Source organism: Enhydra lutris, unplaced genomic scaffold, assembly GCF_002288905.1.
Source record: "Enhydra lutris kenyoni isolate GAN:26980312 unplaced genomic scaffold, ASM228890v2 scaffoldscaffold1, whole genome shotgun sequence".
Lineage (NCBI taxonomy): Eukaryota > Metazoa > Chordata > Mammalia > Carnivora > Mustelidae > Enhydra > Enhydra lutris.
The window spans coordinates 68,371,659-68,391,353 of record NW_019154085.1 but is presented as its reverse complement, the minus strand read 5'-3'; the positions used below and the strand labels follow the sequence as shown (position 1 = coordinate 68,391,353).

Below are 19,695 nucleotides of genomic sequence, written 5' to 3'. Positions count from 1 at the left end.
TTAAGTCCTTAATGTTAATTTTTTAACCTTTTTATTTTGAAAGACTTTAAGTATATTTAAAAATAGAACAGTGTAATGAATTTCCATGTACCCATCAACCAGCTTTAGCAGTTATTAACTGTTGGCCAGTCTTATTTTGTCTATAGTCTCCACTGTGCTTCCTCCTGGACCATTTGGAAGCCAATCTGATACCCTCTACAGTTTCATCTGTGGTACTTTCCCTATGTATTTTTAAAAGATACTTAGGAGTCCTCCATTTGTTAACCTAATAGAAAACAGAAAATCTATCCTTCCAGCATTACTCTTGCAATGAGGATTCTGCTTTGTCTTTAATATAAAGGTCCACATTTTTTCCAGTACCGAGTGTCACTAATAAGGCTTCATCGTGTCCATGGTTGCCACTGGATATTTCTGAGAGACTAAGACATATAGATGGAGAAGACAAAGACTTGACAAAAACATAAAGAAGGAGGAAAAAAGGAGAAGTGAGGAAGGCAAAACATATCAGACATGGAGTGGACCTGTGTCTATTTCTGATGCCGCTTAGGAATATTCTTTCTATGGGGGATACTTCCAACAATATTTTAAGGTTGAAATAAAGACCTAAAATTCCTGTTTCATTTGAGTGATATGGTTGGAGGTGATAGGAAGGAATGGAGTGAGTAGGGGGAATGAAGAAAGTAGAAGAGGACAGAATTCACAAATATGTGGAGATTATACAACACATTCCTGAATAATTGATAATCATAGAATAAATCAAAAGGAAAATCAAAAAGTGTCATGAGACAAATGAAAATGAAAACACAACATACCAAAATGTATGAGAAGCAGCAAAAGCAATTCTAAGAGGGAAGTTTATAGTAATAAACACCGACATTGAGAAAAAAATAATCTCCCTTTACATCTCAAGGAGCTAGAAGAAGAATAAACTAAGGCCAAAGTCGGCAGAAGGAAGAAAATAACCAAAGTCAAGGCAGGAAAAAAAGGAAATATAATAACTAGAGACACAATAGAAAAGATCAATAAAATTGAGAACTGTATTTTTTAAGATAAACAAAATCGACATGTTTAGATTGAGGAAAAAAAGACTTAGAAACGAAAGAGACAATACCAAGAGAAAGAGAAATACCAAGGATCATAAGAAACTACTTTGAATATTTCTATGCCAACAAATGAGATAACCTAGAAGACATGGATAACTTCCTAAAAACATATCCTACCAATTCCGAATATGAAGAAATAAAAAATCTAAATAGACCAATTACTAGCAAGAAGGTTGAGTCAGTAATTAAAAAAACCTCCCAAAAGGGGCTCCTGGGTGGCTCAGTGGGTTAAAGCCTCTGCCTTCAGCTCAGGTCATGATCCCAGGCTCCTGGGATGGAGCCCCGCATCTGCATCAGGCTCTCTGCTCAGCAGGGAGCCTGCTTCCTCCTCTCTCTGCCTACGTGTGATCTCTGTCTGTCAAATAAATAAATAAATAAATATTTTTAAAAAATAAAACAAAACAAAAAACCCTCCCAAAAAGACAACTATAAGACCAGATGGTTTTCCTGGTGAATACTATCAACATCTAAAGAAGAGGTAATACCAGTCTTTCTCAGACTCTTCCAAAAAGTAGATGAGGAGGGTAAACTTCCAAATTCACTTTACAAGACCAGTGTTAACCCTGATACCAAAGCCAGACAAGGACTCTGCAAGAAAAGAAAACTACAGGTCAGTATTCCTGATGAAGATAGATACAGATAGCCTCAACAAAATATTAGTAAACAGAATTTTAAAGATTTTTAAAAATTATTTATTTACTTGACAGAGAGATAGAGCACAAGTAGGCAGAGTAGCAGGCAGAGGGAGAAGGAGAAGCAGGCTCTCTGCTGAGCAGGGAGCCTGGTGCAAGACTCGATCCCAGGACCCTGGGATCATGACCTGAGCCGAAGGCAGACCCTTAACTGGGCCACCCAGGTGCCCAGTAAACTGAATTTAATAGTACATAAAAAGAAGCATACACCATGATAAAGTGGGACTTATTGCTAGAATGCTAGGAGAATTCATCATATGTAAATCATTACATGTGGTATACCATATTAACAAGATAAAGAATAAAATCATATGATCATCTCAATAGATACAGATACACATTTGACAAAATTCAATATCCTTTCATGATAAAAATGCTTAGCAAATTAGCTGCAGATGGAACATTCCTCAACATAATAAAGCACATACATGACAAGCCCATAACTCAAATTATGCTCAGCAGTGAGAAGCTGAGAGCTTTTAAGATCAGGAAAAAGACAAGGATGGCCACTCTTACAACTTTTATTTTAAAAAGTACTGGAAGCTTTAGCCAGAACAATTAGTCTAGAAAAAGAAATAAAAGACATCCAAATTAGAAGGGAAGAAATGAAATTGTCCCTTTTTGCAGATGCCATGATATATATAGAAAACCCTAAAAAAGCACACACACACACACACACACACACACAAAGTTAGCACTGATAATTGGCTTCAGGAAAGTTTCAGGGTACAAAATCAAGATACAAAACCAGTTGCATTTCGGTACATTAACAGTGAACTATGAAAAAGAGAAATTAAGAAAAACAATCCCATTTGAAGAACATCAAAAAGAATCAAATACTTAGGAATAAATTTAACCAAGAAAGTGAAAAATCTGGTCACTGAAAACTGTAAGCCACTGATGAAAGAAGTTGAAGAAGACACAAATAAATGGAAAAATAATTGTGTTCATTTATTCAAAGAATTAATATTGTTAAAATGTATATACTACCCAAAGTGATCTGTGGATTCAACGCAGTCACTATCAAATTCCAATAGTACTTTTTAACAGAACTAGAGAAACAGTCATAAAATTTATATGGAACCACAAAAGACCCCAAAGTGCCAAAGCAATTTTGAGAAGAACAAAGCTGGAGACCGCACACTTTCTGAATTTAAACGATAGAATGAGGCTATAGTACTCAAAACAGTATGGTTTTGTCAAAAGACAGGCACATAGATAAATGGAACAAAATAGCCCTGAAACGAACCCATGCATATATGGTCAATTAATTTCTGACAAAAGAGTTAAGAATACACAATGGAGGAAGGGTAGTGTTTTTAATAAACAGTGTTGGAAAAACTGGATATCCGCATGCAAAAGAATGAAACTGAACTATCTTATACCATACACCAAAAGCAACTCAAAATGAATTAAAAACTTGAGCATAAGACCTGAAACTTTAAACTCTTAGAAGAAAACATAGTAGGTAATTTCCTTGACTTCAGTCTTGGCAATGATTTTTAAAATTTGACACCGAAAGCAAAGGCAGCAAAAGCAAAAACAAACAAGTAGGATAACATCAACATGAAAAGCTGCACAGTAAAGAAATCAATTGACAAAATGAAAAGGCAACCACTGGAATGGGAGAAAATATTTGCAAACCACACATCTGATAAGGGATTAATATCTAAAATATACAAGGAACTTATACAATTCAATTACATACATATATATATATAAATAAAAATGGGCAAGGGACCTGAATAGTCATTTTCCCAAGGAAGACCTACAAATGGCCAAGAGGTATAGGAGAAGTTTTCAACCTTGAGATCAGAGATACGCAAATTAAAACCACAATGAGGGACGCCTGGGTGGCTCAGTTGGTTAAGCAGCTGCCTTCGGCTCAGGTCATGATCCCAGCGTCCTGGGATCGAGTCCCACATCGGGCTCCTTGTTCTGTGAGGAGCCTGCTTCTCCCTCTGCCTCTGCCTGCCACTCTGTCTGCCTGTGCTCGCTCTCTCTCTCTCTCTCTCTCTCTCTGACAAATAAATAAATAAAATCTTAAAAAAAAAATTAAAACCACGATGAGATGTTACTTCATATTTGATAGGCTGTCTATTATCAAAAGACCAGAGACAACAAATGCTGGCAAGGATGTGGAGAAAAGGGAACCCTTGTACATTGTTGGTGTCAATGTAAACAGGTACAGCCACTATGAAAACCAGTTTGGAGGCTCATCAGGAAATTAAAAATAGAACCACCTTATGATCCAGCAGTCCCACTTCTGGGTATATATCCAAAGGGGAAAAAAAGTCACTATTTCAAAGAGGTAGTTGTACTCCCATGTTTATTGTAGCATTATCACAATAGCCAAGGTATGGAAGCAACCTAAGTGTCCATTGGCGGATAAATGGATAAAGAATATGTGTGTGTGCGCACACACACACACACAGACACACACACTAGCATAGTATTCACTCGAAAAAAAGAAGAAAGTCCTGTCCTTTGCAATAACTTTGATGAACTTGGGGGACATTGCACTATGTGAAACAAGCCAGACAGAGAAAGCCATATTACAAGATATCACTTCTATGTAGAATCTTAAAAAAAAAAGTTGAACACATAGCAACACAAAGTAGAATAGTGGTTGCCAGGGGCTCATTGAGGAGTGGGGTGGTGAGAGAAAGCAGGAGAAACTGGAAAAAGGTTACAAACTTTCAATTATAACATGAGGAAGGTCTGAGGATGTACAGTGTGTCATGGTGACTATGAATAATACTGTGTTGTATAATTGAAATTTTTTAAATAGACTGTTTATTTTAGAGAGGTGGGGGAGGGGCAGACTCCACCCTGTGAGTGGAGCCCAACACTGGCTCAATCTCAGGATCCTGCGGTCACAATCTAAACTGAAATCAAGAGTTGGACACTTAACCGACTGCATCTCCTAGGCACCCCTGTATAATTGAAATTTGCCAAGAGAGTAGAACTTGAATGGTCTCATAAAAAAAGATAACTATGTGAGGTAATGGATGTGTTACTTAACACGGTGAGACTCCTTTCACAGTGTATGCGTATATCAAATCATGTTTCACATTTTAAATATATTATGATTTTGTTCATTTTATCTCAATAGATATTTTAAGATTTTTTTTAAAAAGTAGAAGAGGGGGAAAAGAAAACTTTGTCAAATCATGCTGGTTGTTAATTTTGTACTTATCAGTTGAGTTTTAGTTCTCCACTCCTGTTGCTCTTTTCAAGGAAATCCAAACATTTAGATGTTTGATGATAGGTGTTAACAATATTTAGATGTTTTCCTCAGTGTTATCATCTAATTTTTTTAAGTTATGACTATTGAAAGATTTAGTAGTTTTCATATACTGGTCTCTAGCCTGCCAACCTGTTAAGAAAAAATATTTTAGAAACTTGTTTTGTTGCTGGGATGCCTGGGTGGCTCAGTTGGTTAAGCATCTGCCTTCAGCTCAGGTCATGATCCCAGGGTCCTGGGATCAAGTCCCACGTCAGACTCCTTGCTAGGCAGGGAGTCTGCTTCTCCCTCTGCCTGCCGCTCCCCCTGCTTGTACGCTCTCTCCCTCACACAAATAATTAAATAAAATATTTTAAAAAACAATGAAAAAACTTGTTCTGTTGGAGAGAGAGATAATGAGCAAATGTATTGCTTCTTTTAGAGGAGGAGGCAAGCACTCTCTTATATGTGAATTTGGTTATTATGGTCAAACCACACATTCCTCAATTTTCATTTGAGCACCCACATATAGAAAAGATGTCCTTACGGGTGCCTGGGTGGATCAGTCGGTGGAGTGTCTGCCTTAGACTCAGGTCATGATCCCAGGGTCCTGAGATCGAGCCCCCACATCAGGCTCTCTGCTTACTGGGGAATCAGCTTTTGCCTCTCACTCTCCCTCTCCCTCTGTGTGCGCTTGCTCTCTTTCTCTCAGATAAATAAAACCTTAAAAAGAAAGATGTCCCTTTAAAGAAAATTAGAGAAGAAAGTTTTATATAACATTAAATATTACAGCCTGTCATCTAGAGCATATTGAACATAGCCTACTTCTTGCTTGATTTAATATTCATTTAATTGTAGTTGTCCAAATGTATATTAATTATTCCAAAGGTAACCTTGTCCATAATATTTTATAAATGGTGTTAAAGCTTAATTCCTGTGCATGGAAATGGGAACTATTTTCATATTTACTAACAGTGCTGTGGAGTCCAGTGTGTATAATATTAAAGCCAAGATATGGATTTTTTTAAAAGATTTTATTTATTTGACAGAGAAAGAGATCACAAGTAGGCAGAGAGGTAGGTAGAGAGAGAGGGGGGAAGCAGGCCCCCCTGCCAAGCAGAGAGCCCTATTCGGGGCTTGATCCCAGGACTCTGAGATCATGACCTGAGCCCAAGGCAGAGGCCTAACCCTCTGAGTCACCCAGGCACCCCAAGACATGAATGTTTAAAATAAATTTAAACATCTTTTAATGTTTAATGGTGTCCTTCCTCTTCAAAACATGCAATTGGGATGTGCTTTGATCAATCTAATGTCCTATTTCCAACTTTTCTCTCTAGGAGCTACAACTGGAACATGCAAGACAAGCCTTTGCGCTGAAAGACAAAAGCAAAAGTGGCATGATTTCCGGTTTGGATTTCAGTGACATCATGGTTACCATTCGGTCTCACATGCTTACTCCCTTCGTGGAGGAGAACTTAGTTTCAGTAAGTAGAAAACAAGTGCTCCATTTTCTGTTTCTTTAAAAATTTTGAACCGTTGGGTCCCGGCTTGCCTCTGTGGACCCATCGGAGTCTCAACTATTCTAACTTTATGTTTGGTTACAGAAGGTAATCAGGTATGTGTGAGGGAGGTGGGGGTGATGGTGAATTTCCCCAGATCATAGCTTTCTCAGAGCCACCATCTTGCTTTCATGTATTTCCAAATTGTTTATTTCCATTTATAGAGTCCAACCAAAGAAAACAAGGAGTTTGTAGACAAGGGTGTGTAATTACTTTTTCCAGTGGCAGTACCTCTCCCAGACACTACTGCCTTCACTTTGGCCTCTTTCCATCCCACCAGGCTCCCAAAGCCTTGCTATAAAGATGGCTCCTTCCTCTGTTGCCTGCAGGGTGCTGTTTGCTAGAGGAATCATCACTGGCCTCTACACTGTTTTAATAACCATGGCCGAGGCAGAAGGTATGGAGGAAATACGCGGGCATCAGCCTCTGTGGCTCCCTCCTCTCTCTGCCCCTTCACCTGTGCATTCAGTCTGCGTGGACCAGATGGGGTTTTTTTGTTTTGTTTTGTTTTTCTGTTTTTGTTCTGTCAAACTGCTAATCTCAACAAGTAACCATCTGGACCATAGCAAACTGATGTCATTCACTTCCTCACAAAGAGTGGTGAAACCTTCCTCACTTACCAGTTTTCTTGTTCATGCATTGTACTTACGTATAAGTTTTTGATTGCTGCTTGTTTTAAATGGAGGGAAGCCAGTGAGTACTTTTGTTGTTTCAGCTGAAGATCATTATCCCTGATTTAGACCAGGGTAGAAAGATCAACTTCTGTTCTTTTTCTTCAGTGAATTTGAACATGGAGCATGTCACCTTGTCCTACACATTTCACCTCCTTGACACCCATCTCCCACTCCCTGAACCCTCACCTCATACCCCAGCCAAAAAATGAGAGAAGGAAGGAAAGAAAGGGAGAGAGGGAGGAAAGTGGTGGTTGTGGTGGGGGGGCTATCCTAGGGAAGTACTCACTCAGTGCCTTGGAGTGAGGGGACCCATTTAATCTTTTCCAATTGGGTCACATAGACCTATTATAGCTTCAGCTTACCAAATGGCATTTCAATTCCTGAAGGAATGTAATAAATAATTTGAGTTCTGCTTCTGGGTCACCGGCATCCAAATTCAGGCTAACACACATATCATCTATATTTGGGTTAAGGCATGTGTGTGAGGGATGGGTGCCTATCATTACCTACACTGTTCTCAGTAGACCTTTATGATTAAGGTCACACTGGTATTTCCATAAGCATTTCTTTGAGTTTTTAATAGAGAATGTTTTTAATCATATGGGTTCCTCTGACTCCTGGCTTAGAAATTAGGCTTTATAAACTATGAAAAATATTCTCTCTGAGTTTATGTCCAACTGGTAGGCAGAGGGAGAGCTTACCTCCTCACCCTGGAGAAGTAATGAAGGCCACATTGCCCCCCATTGCTCCTCAGGCACGAGCCTCTTCTGCACCATTCCACTGAAGATCTAATTTCTGGTGAATAAATCCTCCCTAGATTTTCTCTACATTTTTTGGAGTTTATGGTAGTTGTACCTTTCATGATGTAGAGCCCAGCACAGACTGTTAAATATCTTAATTATAACAGTCGCCTTTAAAAAAAAAAAAGAAAAGAAAAGATTAGGAGGGCTGATACAGTGAAATAGTCTTAAAATGTAGTTAGCACTGGTTTTTATGTATCTGTATAGGAGTAAAAGCAAGTTTAAAAAAATACTCTTTATGTTGTACATTGATGTTTGAATTATGCTGGACTAGCAAGAGTTCCGTAGTTGAGGATCTTGAAAATCTTGTTTAAATAACCATTGTTTTTGATCTGTGATAATTGTATTTGTTGTTTCTGACCTTATAGGTAGATGAACCGTGAAGTCCAACTTCCAGATGTTGCTTTCTTCCTTAAAACCTAAATTACATAGACCTCCCTGAGGGCGTGAAATGCACTGAGTGTTTCAGTATGATGCTTTCTTTGTATTTATGGACTGGTTGTTAATCACTTTAATAATGAAGAGCCTTTGGATCTTCTTTGGGAGAAGTGTAGTGTCCTTAAATGTGTTTTTTTGTTTTCATTTGTTTTTTACACTTTTTCTGTTGTCATTTCCTAGGCAGCTGGGGGAAGTATCTCACATCAGGTCAGCTTCTCCTACTTCAATGCATTTAACTCCTTACTGAACAACATGGAGCTTGTTCGTAAGATTTACAGCACTTTAGCCGGCACAAGGAAAGATGTTGAAGTCACAAAAGGTAAGACTTTAAAAATATGTATTGATCTGTGTCTGCATTTTCACTTTTCTTTATCTAGCACGTGAGGTTGGTCTAAATTTACCCCTCTGAAGCCAGATCTAGAAAGTATGTTGCTATGTGTATATGCTTCACTTGGGCCCTAGTGATTTCCAAAAACCCAGGTGGAATTAATGGGATGCTGGGGTCAGGAATGGAAAAGTGCTTTGACAGTTTTGAAAAGAACCTTGGCCCAATCTGTCAAACTGGTCAGTGGCAGTGCGGCGGCAGCTTGTTTGTTCTAGGAAAGAGTTGCCCCAGAAAGATGGGCAAGCCTGTTCTTTTTGCTCTATTTTAGTAGGGTGTTTAGGTGTTTGGAGAATAGCAAATTCTTTTATCTTATAACCCTGGAGACCAAAGCAAAGAAACAAGATAAAAGAGGGGATTCTAAAGAGATCGCTTCATCTTTGAAGTTAATTTGTCTGGTTTTGCTGTTCATGATGTTAATATCTTATCTTTTGCCAGCTTTCAGAATTTCATAGTTGAACTTAGGTATTTAAATTCAGTTTTATATTTTTAAAATAATACTAAGATGCCTTCAGCTTTCAGATCATAGTTGGTTAAAGTACAAGCATATTAAGAATCTTTTCAGATTTTAAAATACTTTCTTTTTCTTCTAGAGGAATTTGCGCAGAGTGCCATACGCTATGGACAGGTCACTCCACTAGAAATTGATATCCTCTACCAACTTGCAGACTTATATAATGCTACAGGGTAACTATTTCAATAATTTTTTGTGATATTTATTATAGGACAATTTCTTTAACATGTAAAACAAGGGTATGCTTTCAGTTCATTTTTTTTTTCTTTTAAGATTTTATTTATTTATTTGATAGATAGAGATCACAAGTAGGCAGAGAGGCAGGCAGAGAGAGCGAGAGGAGGAAGCAGGCTCCCTGCTGAGCAGAGAGCCCGACGTGGGGCTCGATCCCAGCACCCTGGGATCATGACCTGAGCCGAAGGCAGAGGCTTTAACCCAATGAGCCACCCAGGCGCCCCCTTTCAGTTCATTTTAACAGTAGTTAATGCAGTCCACAAATTCAAAGAAAGATAGGCAATATGAGAAACAGGAGGAGGGAGAAACAGGAAGATAGATCTTTAGGTCGGGGAGATGGACAGAGAGAAGGGGAGAAAGGAAAGGGAAAAGGAAAAGAGGATGGGGGAAGGGAAGGAAGAGATGGAGAGAGAGGTAAAAGAAAAGAGCAGGGTTAGCTTAAGGGGCTTGAGAGAGGGAAATGGGGGAGGGAAGAAAAATAAGAGTAGAGGGGAGTGAGAAGTAAGAGAGGGATGGGAAAAAATGATTTCATCTGGACTCGATTACATGTAAGAGATTTGTGAAAATTTGCCCAAGTTTATCAAATAAACTGAAGTACATGTTCAGGAGTCTTATAATGTTATTGGTTTATTGTAAATATTCATTTTGCTGAATAGTATATATCATTTTTTGTTAGAGGGTATCATTTTTGTTAAATAGGGCTGTGACATTATCACCATGCTTATCATCCCAGACAAGCTTAGATGTTTTATGCTTTCATTTTATAGACTAAAAAAAAAAAAAAAACAACAAAAAAAAAAAAAAAAACCAAAGCACATTGAGAGTTTTTAATTTGCAAAGTTCTTTTGCAAATAAAAGAAAAACTTTAACTCTGGCAGGATTTGTGGGGGGGGGACTTATGCTCTATTAAGTAATAAGATTTTTTTTAGACACCTTTAGTAACTATTTAAGTGTAGGAATATCTGAAAAATGAGTTTTAATGGTAGAGCTGAGGACTAATAGAAGCTGAGTATACCTGGGTGATTTATTGCCTTCTTGCTACATAATGAATTGTTAGGCTGGATATGATACAGAATGGACCACCCCATCTCTGGTGATTAACGTGAAATGTCAGGCCGTATCTCATCCATCTAGAATTCATATTTTTAGCAAAGGTACTGAGCCTCCTTCATGATAAAACAGTTTCAAAAAAGTGCTTTTCAAAACAATCTGAAGTGACCTACCTAGTTCATGGAGCATACTTATTTTTAAGTAAGTTTTTGGAAAACAGTAGTTTATGATTCAAAACTTGGAGCTCAAAAGAGGGTGCCATAAAAAGTCTGTTCTACCTTTGTGCCTTTATTTATTTATCATTAAGGGCCACCAGTATTTATCAGTTTTGTGTTTATCCTTCTCAAGATACTTTGTACCTGTGCATTAAATATGTATGCCAGATGAATATGTTTAGTTATGTATGAACTGTCAATGTCTATACTTTGCTTCTGGTAATACTAGTTCTTTTCTTTTATTATGTATCATTGGAGTCTTATTAAATTTGTGTACTCCACATTATTTTTCTGGGGTCTTTTGCTTTTTGTTGTGGGAACCTGGGCCTGGAGATTTTTTTCTCTACTAAAAAATGATCTGGGTAAATAGAGAAATACTACTTTTAAAGCATAGTTTTTTTCTCCACTCCTTTGTTTTTGTTTCTGAAGAAATATGATCTTGGTATGAGGAGTTTGTTGGTGTCTGACAATTTTCCTTTTCCCTATTTTTGCCTGAAGGCGCTTGACTTTGGCAGATATTGAGAGAATAGCCCCGTTGGCGGAGGGGGCCTTACCTTACAACCTGGCAGAACTTCAGAGACAGGTAGGAGGCATCTCGTAAATAGAATCGCCCCCCCCAGAATGCTGAAATCATGTACACGGTGGCCTAGAGCCTGTGAATGCTATGAAAATTAAAAACTACTTTCTAGAAAAAGATCTGACTTAGCTCAAAGATTACCTTTGTAGAACTTTTACACCCACCCTCATGAAGTATTTTTATGAGGAACTAAATTTATGGGTTTTTTTTCTTTTAGCTATTAAGATAAGGAAAATAAGAGTGCAGACATACATGGGCTGGACTTCCTTCTTCCTAGAACTACTAGTCTTTTCCTTTCATTTGTATAGTGACATTTAGCTATCAGTGTTAAGTTCACTTTGAATCATTAGACTGATATTTATAGGGCTTTTAAAATATAAAACATTCTTCTAATGAAGTAAATCTTTCACTGAGATTGTGCTTTATAGATTACAGTAATGCAGGAAAACTATGTAATTAATGAACCAGAAAGAAAACCTTTACTATTATTACAAAATGTAAGCATTTTTTCTTAAAGGATGATTTAAAACAATAGCTATGAGTCCCATAAAGTTAATACAGTCCCATTTCTGATTTCAAAAATACTATCTTAGGGGCACCTGGGTAGCTCAGTCGGTTAAGCGCCTGCCTTCAGCTTAGGTCATGATCCCAGGGTCCGGGATCGAGCCCTGCATTGGTCTCTTTGCTCAATGGAGAGCCTGCTTCTCCCTCTCCCTGCCTCTTTGCCTACTTGTGCTCTCTAGCTCTCTATCAAATGAATAAATAAAATCTTAAAAAAAAAAAAAATCTATCTTAGTGGGAAAATAAACCCCATGATACTACATGGAAGAGTAGACCGGAACAGTAGTTTTATTTTTTTAGGTCTTGTTTTAAACTGAAACCTTTAACTTCTGTAGTGTTCAGAGGCAGTCTCAGTTGTAGTGATGGTCACATGGCTTTGTGTTAGGGGTGAGGATTAGGAGGGCTACTCCCTGTCCTTCTGCTATCTCCCTGCTTTAATAGATGAGGCCTGTGTCCCACGTGATTCCTTAGGAGACTCTGTGCCCTAGGAGACATTGAAAGGGTGTGGGGAGATGGGGAAGAAGACTGGAAACAGATAGAGAGAGAGAAAAAACTAAATGGGCATGCCACAGAAAGAGCCCAAGTTTGCTTTTTCTTTAATGCTGCCACACAGGTGAATAGCCACGTGTGCTAGTGAAAAATCGGGCATGTACGTCGGGCTCACTTTGGGAAATTTGGTAGGAAATTTTTCTTCTACTTGAGGTCCATGGAATGAGGATTCACCCTCTGAAGCTAATTAGAATTTCTACTTCTACTTTACATAATAAACAAGAACTTTTTAGTTAGATACGTAAATTAAAAATGGAAAATATTGCTTTTTATGTTAATACTTTCTTTTCTTGGAATGGAATAAAGTTTCCTGAAGATTAAAGTATACCTGTAACCCATTACAAGTAGTGAAGAAGTTTAGCTTCTTTAATAGCAAAAAATTCTTATCTGTTGCCATCAAAGTTTATTTCCACCGAATGTTCTCAGATCCTTTAAAAAATAGGTGGATTTGGGGCACCTGGGTGGCTCAGTGGGTTAAAGCCTCTGCCTTCGGCTCAGGTCATGATCCCAGGGTCCTGGGATCGAGCCCCGAGTCGGGCTCTCTGCTCAGCAGGAAGCCTGCTTCCCTTCCTCTCTCTCTGGCTGCCTCTCTGCCTACCTGTGATCTCTGTTTGTCAAATAAATAAATAAAATCTTAAAAAAAAAAAAATAGGTGGATTTATTCCAGTTCATTGATTTATAAAATTTAATGAATTTATTAAATAATTGAGACATTGTAATATTTAAAGAGCTCAGTGAATTGAATTTTGCATTTTTGTAGTATACATTTATAAAAATTTGGTCTTGATGTTTAAAAAATTGCATTTCAAAGGGAGGTATTTTTCAGTGTTAATAGGTCTATTAATATAGCTTACAAAATAACTGATTATATTTCCTGTGCCATACTTTTTATCTCTGTGACATATATATTTTATAACTGGAAGTTTGCACCTCTTAATCCCCTTTATCTAATTTGCCCACCCCCCACCCACTTTCCCTCTGGCAACCATTATTTACAACAGCTAAGATATGGAAGTAACCCAAGTGAGCATCAGTAGATGAATGGATAAGAAAGATGTGTTACGTATGCACACACACACACACACACACACACACACACACACGGGAATATAATTCAGTCATAAAAAAGAATGAGATCTTGCCATTTGTGATACCGTGGATAGACCTAGAGGGTATTATGCTAAGTGAACGAAGTCAGAGAAAGACAAATAGCATTTCATTTCACTTAAAGGTGGTATCTAAAAAACAAAACAAAAAACTCACAGACCCTTAAATCTTATTTTATAAGGGCGAGAATTTTGAATTGAAATCCAGGTGTGACTTATACGCAAGGAATTTTGTTTTATTTTCCCTGGACTTATTTCCATTCCAATCATACATTTCAGGAGGTATTAAAATCTAGCTTTTTTCTTCCCCCTGTGTAATCTTCCGCTTTTCCTTCCTTTTCTTTTCTCCATTAATAGTGTGCTATGTTGAAGGGGTGGTTCTTTTTATTGGGTTGGCATCCAGCCTGAAGCTGTGTTTTGGTTAGGTAGCTTGACTTTTTTACTGGCATGATCTTGCCTTATCTAATTCTCATTTATAGAATGAGATACATTCAACAACAAAAGCATAAGAACTTTCTACTATCAAATGAGGTCTCAAGTCATTTCCTATCATACACATATGCTTAGGGAGCAGGTTAAAAATCAGTTAAGATTCTCAACTCTTATTTTGCTTTGAAAAACACTTAATTAATCTTATTAAATATCACTTTCATGATCATAATCATAACCTTAAGAGAAAGAGTGTCTTTTCCTTTGGCCCATTTGCTCACGGCAGGCGATCTTGTTCTTAGTGCTGAGTATTTTCTTTCAGCCTAAATGCTAAAAATTCAGTACACAGTCATTAACAGGAATGACAGCTACAGTAGCATTTCTACTTATGAATATTCATGAAGTGAAATCTATAGCATTAATTAAATTAATTTACATACCTGAATACAAGTGAACCATAAGTTACAGTGCTAGCTAAGCTTAAAAAAACCTTCTTACTGACCATATATTGTACTTTAAAAAATAAAAATACTGTTTAATAAGGGTGGAGGCCAAAAACCATTTAGGCATTTGTATATTTATAGAGATGTTTTTAGCTAAGAATTAAAGAACACTATAATTCTTTAGTTTTCATACAGTTTTGTAGGACTTATAAACATTCTTTAAAGGAAGACAGGTTAAAGAAAATGTGTTTGGGCACCTGGGTGGCTCGGTTAAGTGACTGCCTTTGGCTCAGGTCATGATCCTTGAATCCTGGGATTGAGTCCCACATCCGGCTCCCTGCTTGGCAGGGAGTCCGTTTCTCCCAATGGCCTCTCTCCTCTCATGCTCCCTCTCATTCTCTCTCTCTCAAATAAATAAATAAAACCTTAAAGAAAAAGAAAAAAGAAAATGTGTGTGGTTGAACACAGGAGAGCCTTTTCATATGAATAAGAATTAGTGGTTACTGGATTCTTATTTGGGATCATAGCCCTTTTCATCTGTGAGTTTTAGTTCAACATATTCTTTTGAAAGGAGACATAGTTAAAAATAATAATCTAGGGGCGCCTGGGTGGCTCAGTGGGTTAATGCCTCTGCCTTCGGCTCAGGTCATCCCAGGGTCCTGGGATCGAGCCCCGCATTGGGCTCTCTGTTCAGCAGGGAGCCTACTTCCTCCTCTCTCTCTACCTGCTTCTCTGCCTACTTGTGATCTCTTTCTCTGTCAAATAAATAAGTAAAATCCTTAAAAAAACAATAATAATCTCTGAGAATGGAGCTTATTTTCACACAGTTTTGTGATTGAGAAACTCCATTTTGGAAAAAAGCTTTATGTGCATGTTTTTAGAAGTTAAAAATATATTTCTTTCCAAAAACAGACTCTGAACTATAGAGAACACACTGATGGTTACCAGAGGGGTGGTGAGTCGGGGGTGAGGGGATGGGTGACACAGGTGATGGGGATTAAGGATGACACTTGTGATGAGCACTGGGTGTTCTATGGCAGTGTTGAATCACTATATTGTACACCTGAAACTAATATTACACTGTATGTTAATGAACTGGAATCTAAATAAAAACTTTTAAAAACCCTATATTTGCTGTGTTTAAAAGGTAGCATAACAGCCACATTGATTTTAAAGGATTTTTAAATCTAAGCTAAAATGCCATTACTAGAATTTCTTCAAAACATATGATGTTAAAAACATCATCTTTGCTGTGAAGATACTCATTGTGTTTTCAACTATGTTATCTTTGAAACAGAGTAATCAGAATTAACTGGTTAGCTTCATTTTGTTCAGTCCATGTTTAAAAAACTGAGGCATATTTAGTCAATATAATACATAGAAGTGATCCCAAAAATATTTTTGGATTAATAAATGAAAATAAAAAATTTTTTAAAGATTTTATTTATTTATTTGACAGAGATCACAAGTAGGCAGAGAGTTAGGCAGAGAGAGAAGGGGAAGCAGGTTCCCTGCTGAGCAGAGGGCCCGATGCGGGGCTTGATCCCAGGACCCTGGGATCATGACCTGAGCCGAAGGCAGAGGCTATAACCCACTGAGCCACCCAGGCACCCCTGAAAATTAAATTTTTAAAAAAACATTCCATCTCATTCTTTATAATTTCTACTTTTGTGTATGTTTAAAATGCGTACTATCTGTATTTGGTTTTTGTTTTTTCTTTAAAGATTTTATTTATTTATTTATTTGACAGAGAGAGACATAGTGAGAGAGGGAACACAGGCAGGGGGAGTAGGAGAGGGAGAAGCAGGCTTCCTGCTAAGTAGGGAGCCTGCCGTGGGGCTGGATCCGAGGACCCTAGGATGGTGACCTGAGCTGAAGGCAGACACTTAATGACTAAGCCACCCAGGTGCCCCTAAAATGCATACTATATGTAATTTAATAAAGTATATTACTTTTCAATTCTTATAGATATTATTAGTACAATGTAACTATGTATGATTTATAAATGAAATCATGTATTGGGGTAGATGCTTAAAATCTTCCTGGCAGGAGTGTTCAATTGCAAAGAGTTGTTAGAGCTGTTGACTTGAAGAATGATGAAGAGTCACATCATTCTTGGGTGGACAGGAAACTGGCCCATTGCTCTGCTTGTTCCCCATCTGATGAGACCTGTAGCAAGTCTTTAGTCCTGTCCATAAAATGGACATCTTACCTTTGTATGCACAGAGGACTGACTGAAAAATTAGTCTAGTGTGGTCTCACTGTGGAGAGAAATTGCTGAAAGCCTCTTCCTGGTGATCTCACAAAGGAGTTTATTTACAGAAGTTTGAAAAACATTGGGCCCCTGAGGGCTGCATTAGGGCCCAGGTCTTGAGTACTTGGTAGAATACTCTCACCCTTTGGGAGATAGTACATCTCTACAAAGTCTAAAATTAGTGTTATTATTATAGTGATAAGAGAAACAAAAAGTAATTAACTTTTCGGATGGCCCATTTTTCGCTATTCTATGAGTGAATCAAAATTAGTCTTATACTCATTGTAGTAGGATATTGTTAAAATATCCTACTCTTTCCCTTATTAGATTTCAGATAAAAATATCAGCTTCCAATTATTAATTGCTCACTTTTGTTACAGCATGTAAATTAAACATAATGGATGGCTGGGTAGTTGCTTGGGCTAACTTGATAGGAAAAAATGTATTTCCTACAAGATCGTGGTGATGTACTACTCTGTAATTTTCCACCTTTTTTTATGATGGTTTCTTCCACATACTAAGTTCAGTTTTGTACGTAATAGATGTACACTTTTACCTAATTGGATTATAATAAATTTAGTATAGTGTAATAGTTGAGATTTGTAAAATATGTGCTGATATTATTTGAAATAATGGTGCTCTACTAATTTTTTTTTTGGCCAAGGGTTTTACAAGGGTTTCATTTTGCATTTCATCAAATACTATTTATTTATTTTCCTTTTTACTATAGAATCTATTGAACTACAATACTGGCAAGCATAATGAGCTTTTTAAAAGATCTCTGCTTACAGAGATCACAATCAAACGTTAAATATTTAGGTATCAGATGTTTTGGTTAAAACCTGAAAGCACACTTATTATGGTACAGAATTTACAAAACAAGAAGCAGATAAACCCTTTATAGGCTGCTTCTCAAGTTATTTGTAAATATCTGGGTTTGCCATATTTAGCTTGGTTAATTGAGCTTTGAAGAGATTGTACAGATGAAAGCAAAGCAGAGTGGACTAGCTTTTTTCCCCCTTCTTTTAGATTTTAGGCATGGATTCCCTCTCCATTAAATTATTCTAGTGGGCATATCTAAGCTTCTTATTATGCTGGTTTTTAAAAGCTTATTCCAAGTTAATATGTTTCAACTTTCCTTTATGATAAACCAAATATTTTATTCTTTCATCTCAAACTGTTTATAGAGAGTAACTGCTCTCTTCATGAAGAAAATATTAAAGAACAAGACTGGCAGACAAGTATAGGCCAATTATTTTAGATACTATATGCTGGGGGCTACCTATGAAATAACATTCTGAGTCACAAGAGGGCTTTTTTCCTTTGCATTATCATCATTGTAAACTCTATGGTGGGACTATAAATGTGGCTAGGATAGTGGTTTTCCACCTAACTGCCTAGCAGAATGATTTGAAGCTTTTAAAAAAGAGATAAGCTCCAAGCCTTAGGAATTTATTTTTTTAAAGCCCCTCAGCTGTTTTCTTTGCATAGGTATAGCTGGACAATGCAGAGCCTAGCAGAGGGAATGCTTGGTAACATAGGCCAGAAGTCCTGTAGTTATGTAGTGATAACCTCAGTGGTGAGCTGCAAAGCTAGAAATAAGGGGTCCAAGGCTCTGAACACTTGTAATAGTAGTTATTAAAGGTTTTCGCTTTAGCCCCAAAGAGAAGTACTTGACTTTGCCTTACAAATAGAATTCTAACAATCCTAGTTATGTGATGTCTCTAGCCCTAGTAAATGAGAGGCAGCAAAACCAAATTAGGAAGCTGTTGGTAAAAGAAGTAATGTCTGTGAGGCCTGGGAAGACAGCACATGCCACTGCATTAGATCTTGATGCGGTAACTGATGGGCCTAGGAATATGACAGCTTTCAGTCGTTAGAGAAGGTAGATTATGATCAATATTCTCTGATCGAGGAACTAAGGTAGTGTTGTTTTTTAAAAGATTTTATTTATTTTAGAGAGAGCGTGAGTGAGCGAGTGGAGTGGGGAGCGGCAGAGGGAGAGGGAGAGAGAGAGAATCTCAAGCAGACTCCCTGCTGAGCACAGAGCCCAATATGGGGCTTGATCTTATGATCCTGAGATCATGACCTGGGCTGAAACCAAGACTCAGACGCTTAACTGACTGAGCCACCCAGGTGTCACTCAAGGTAGTTTTTGCACATTTCAGAAATATTTTAAATTTTAGGTTGGTTAAAGTAAAGAAGGGGGTAAGGGATTTTATACCCTAAATGTTAGTTTACCTGAAAGAGTCACTTCTCTGGAATGATGGTGTATTCCCCAATAGTAGCAGATAAATCAGGTATTAATAGGCTTGTTAAAAAAAAGGGGGGGGTAATGGTATCTGTTTGGCTGGATGTGGTTTTAAAATGCTATTTGTGGTATCCATTTTAAAATCTTAAAATAGCTGAATTGTAGCTTTTTAAAAAATTTGCCTCATACTTTTCCAATTTTTTTTTTTTTTTTTTTACATGTTTTCCTCCCACAGCAATCTCATGGTTTAGGCAGGCCTGTCTGGCTCCAGATTGCCGAGTCTGCTTATAGATTCACTCTGGGCTCAGTTGCTGGAGGTGAGTGACTTGGCTGTGTGCTGTTCCCAGCTTGTGTTCAGTAATATTATCTCACTAGACTGAGACCGATCAGCAGAGCTGCAGTTCATCGTTCCTGCGGGACATGACCGCAGAGCTTTCCAAAGAGTTCTTGATTTCTACCTGGGATCAGAGGGCCTGCTGCAGCACAGCCGTGGACCCTCAGGCTCCAGCCTGTCTTCAGGACAAAAGCTCCCTAGTAAAGTGAAAGTTTGGGCGTGTGCTGCACTCACCTTAATTATCCTGCGGAGAACCAGGATGAAGAAATGGAAATGAGACTGTGTTAATGGTGTTGGGGGTAAG

The 19,695-nt window shown here is 37.7% G+C and overlaps 1 protein-coding gene across 2 annotated transcripts in view; it reads left to right on the top strand.

Moving 5' to 3' along the window:
- Positions 1-19,695, top strand: part of LOC111145265 (solute carrier family 25 member 12) — a 104,443-nt gene that overhangs the window by 46,876 nt on the left and 37,872 nt on the right. For both annotated transcript variants that reach the window (XM_022500075.1, XM_022500083.1), the window contains 5 exons: positions 6,359-6,505; positions 8,673-8,811; positions 9,468-9,561; positions 11,386-11,470; positions 19,293-19,374. In XM_022500075.1, the coding sequence (XP_022355783.1) occupies positions 6,359-6,505; positions 8,673-8,811; positions 9,468-9,561; positions 11,386-11,470; positions 19,293-19,374 (547 nt within the window). The remainder of the gene's footprint in view (positions 1-6,358; positions 6,506-8,672; positions 8,812-9,467; positions 9,562-11,385; positions 11,471-19,292; positions 19,375-19,695) is intronic.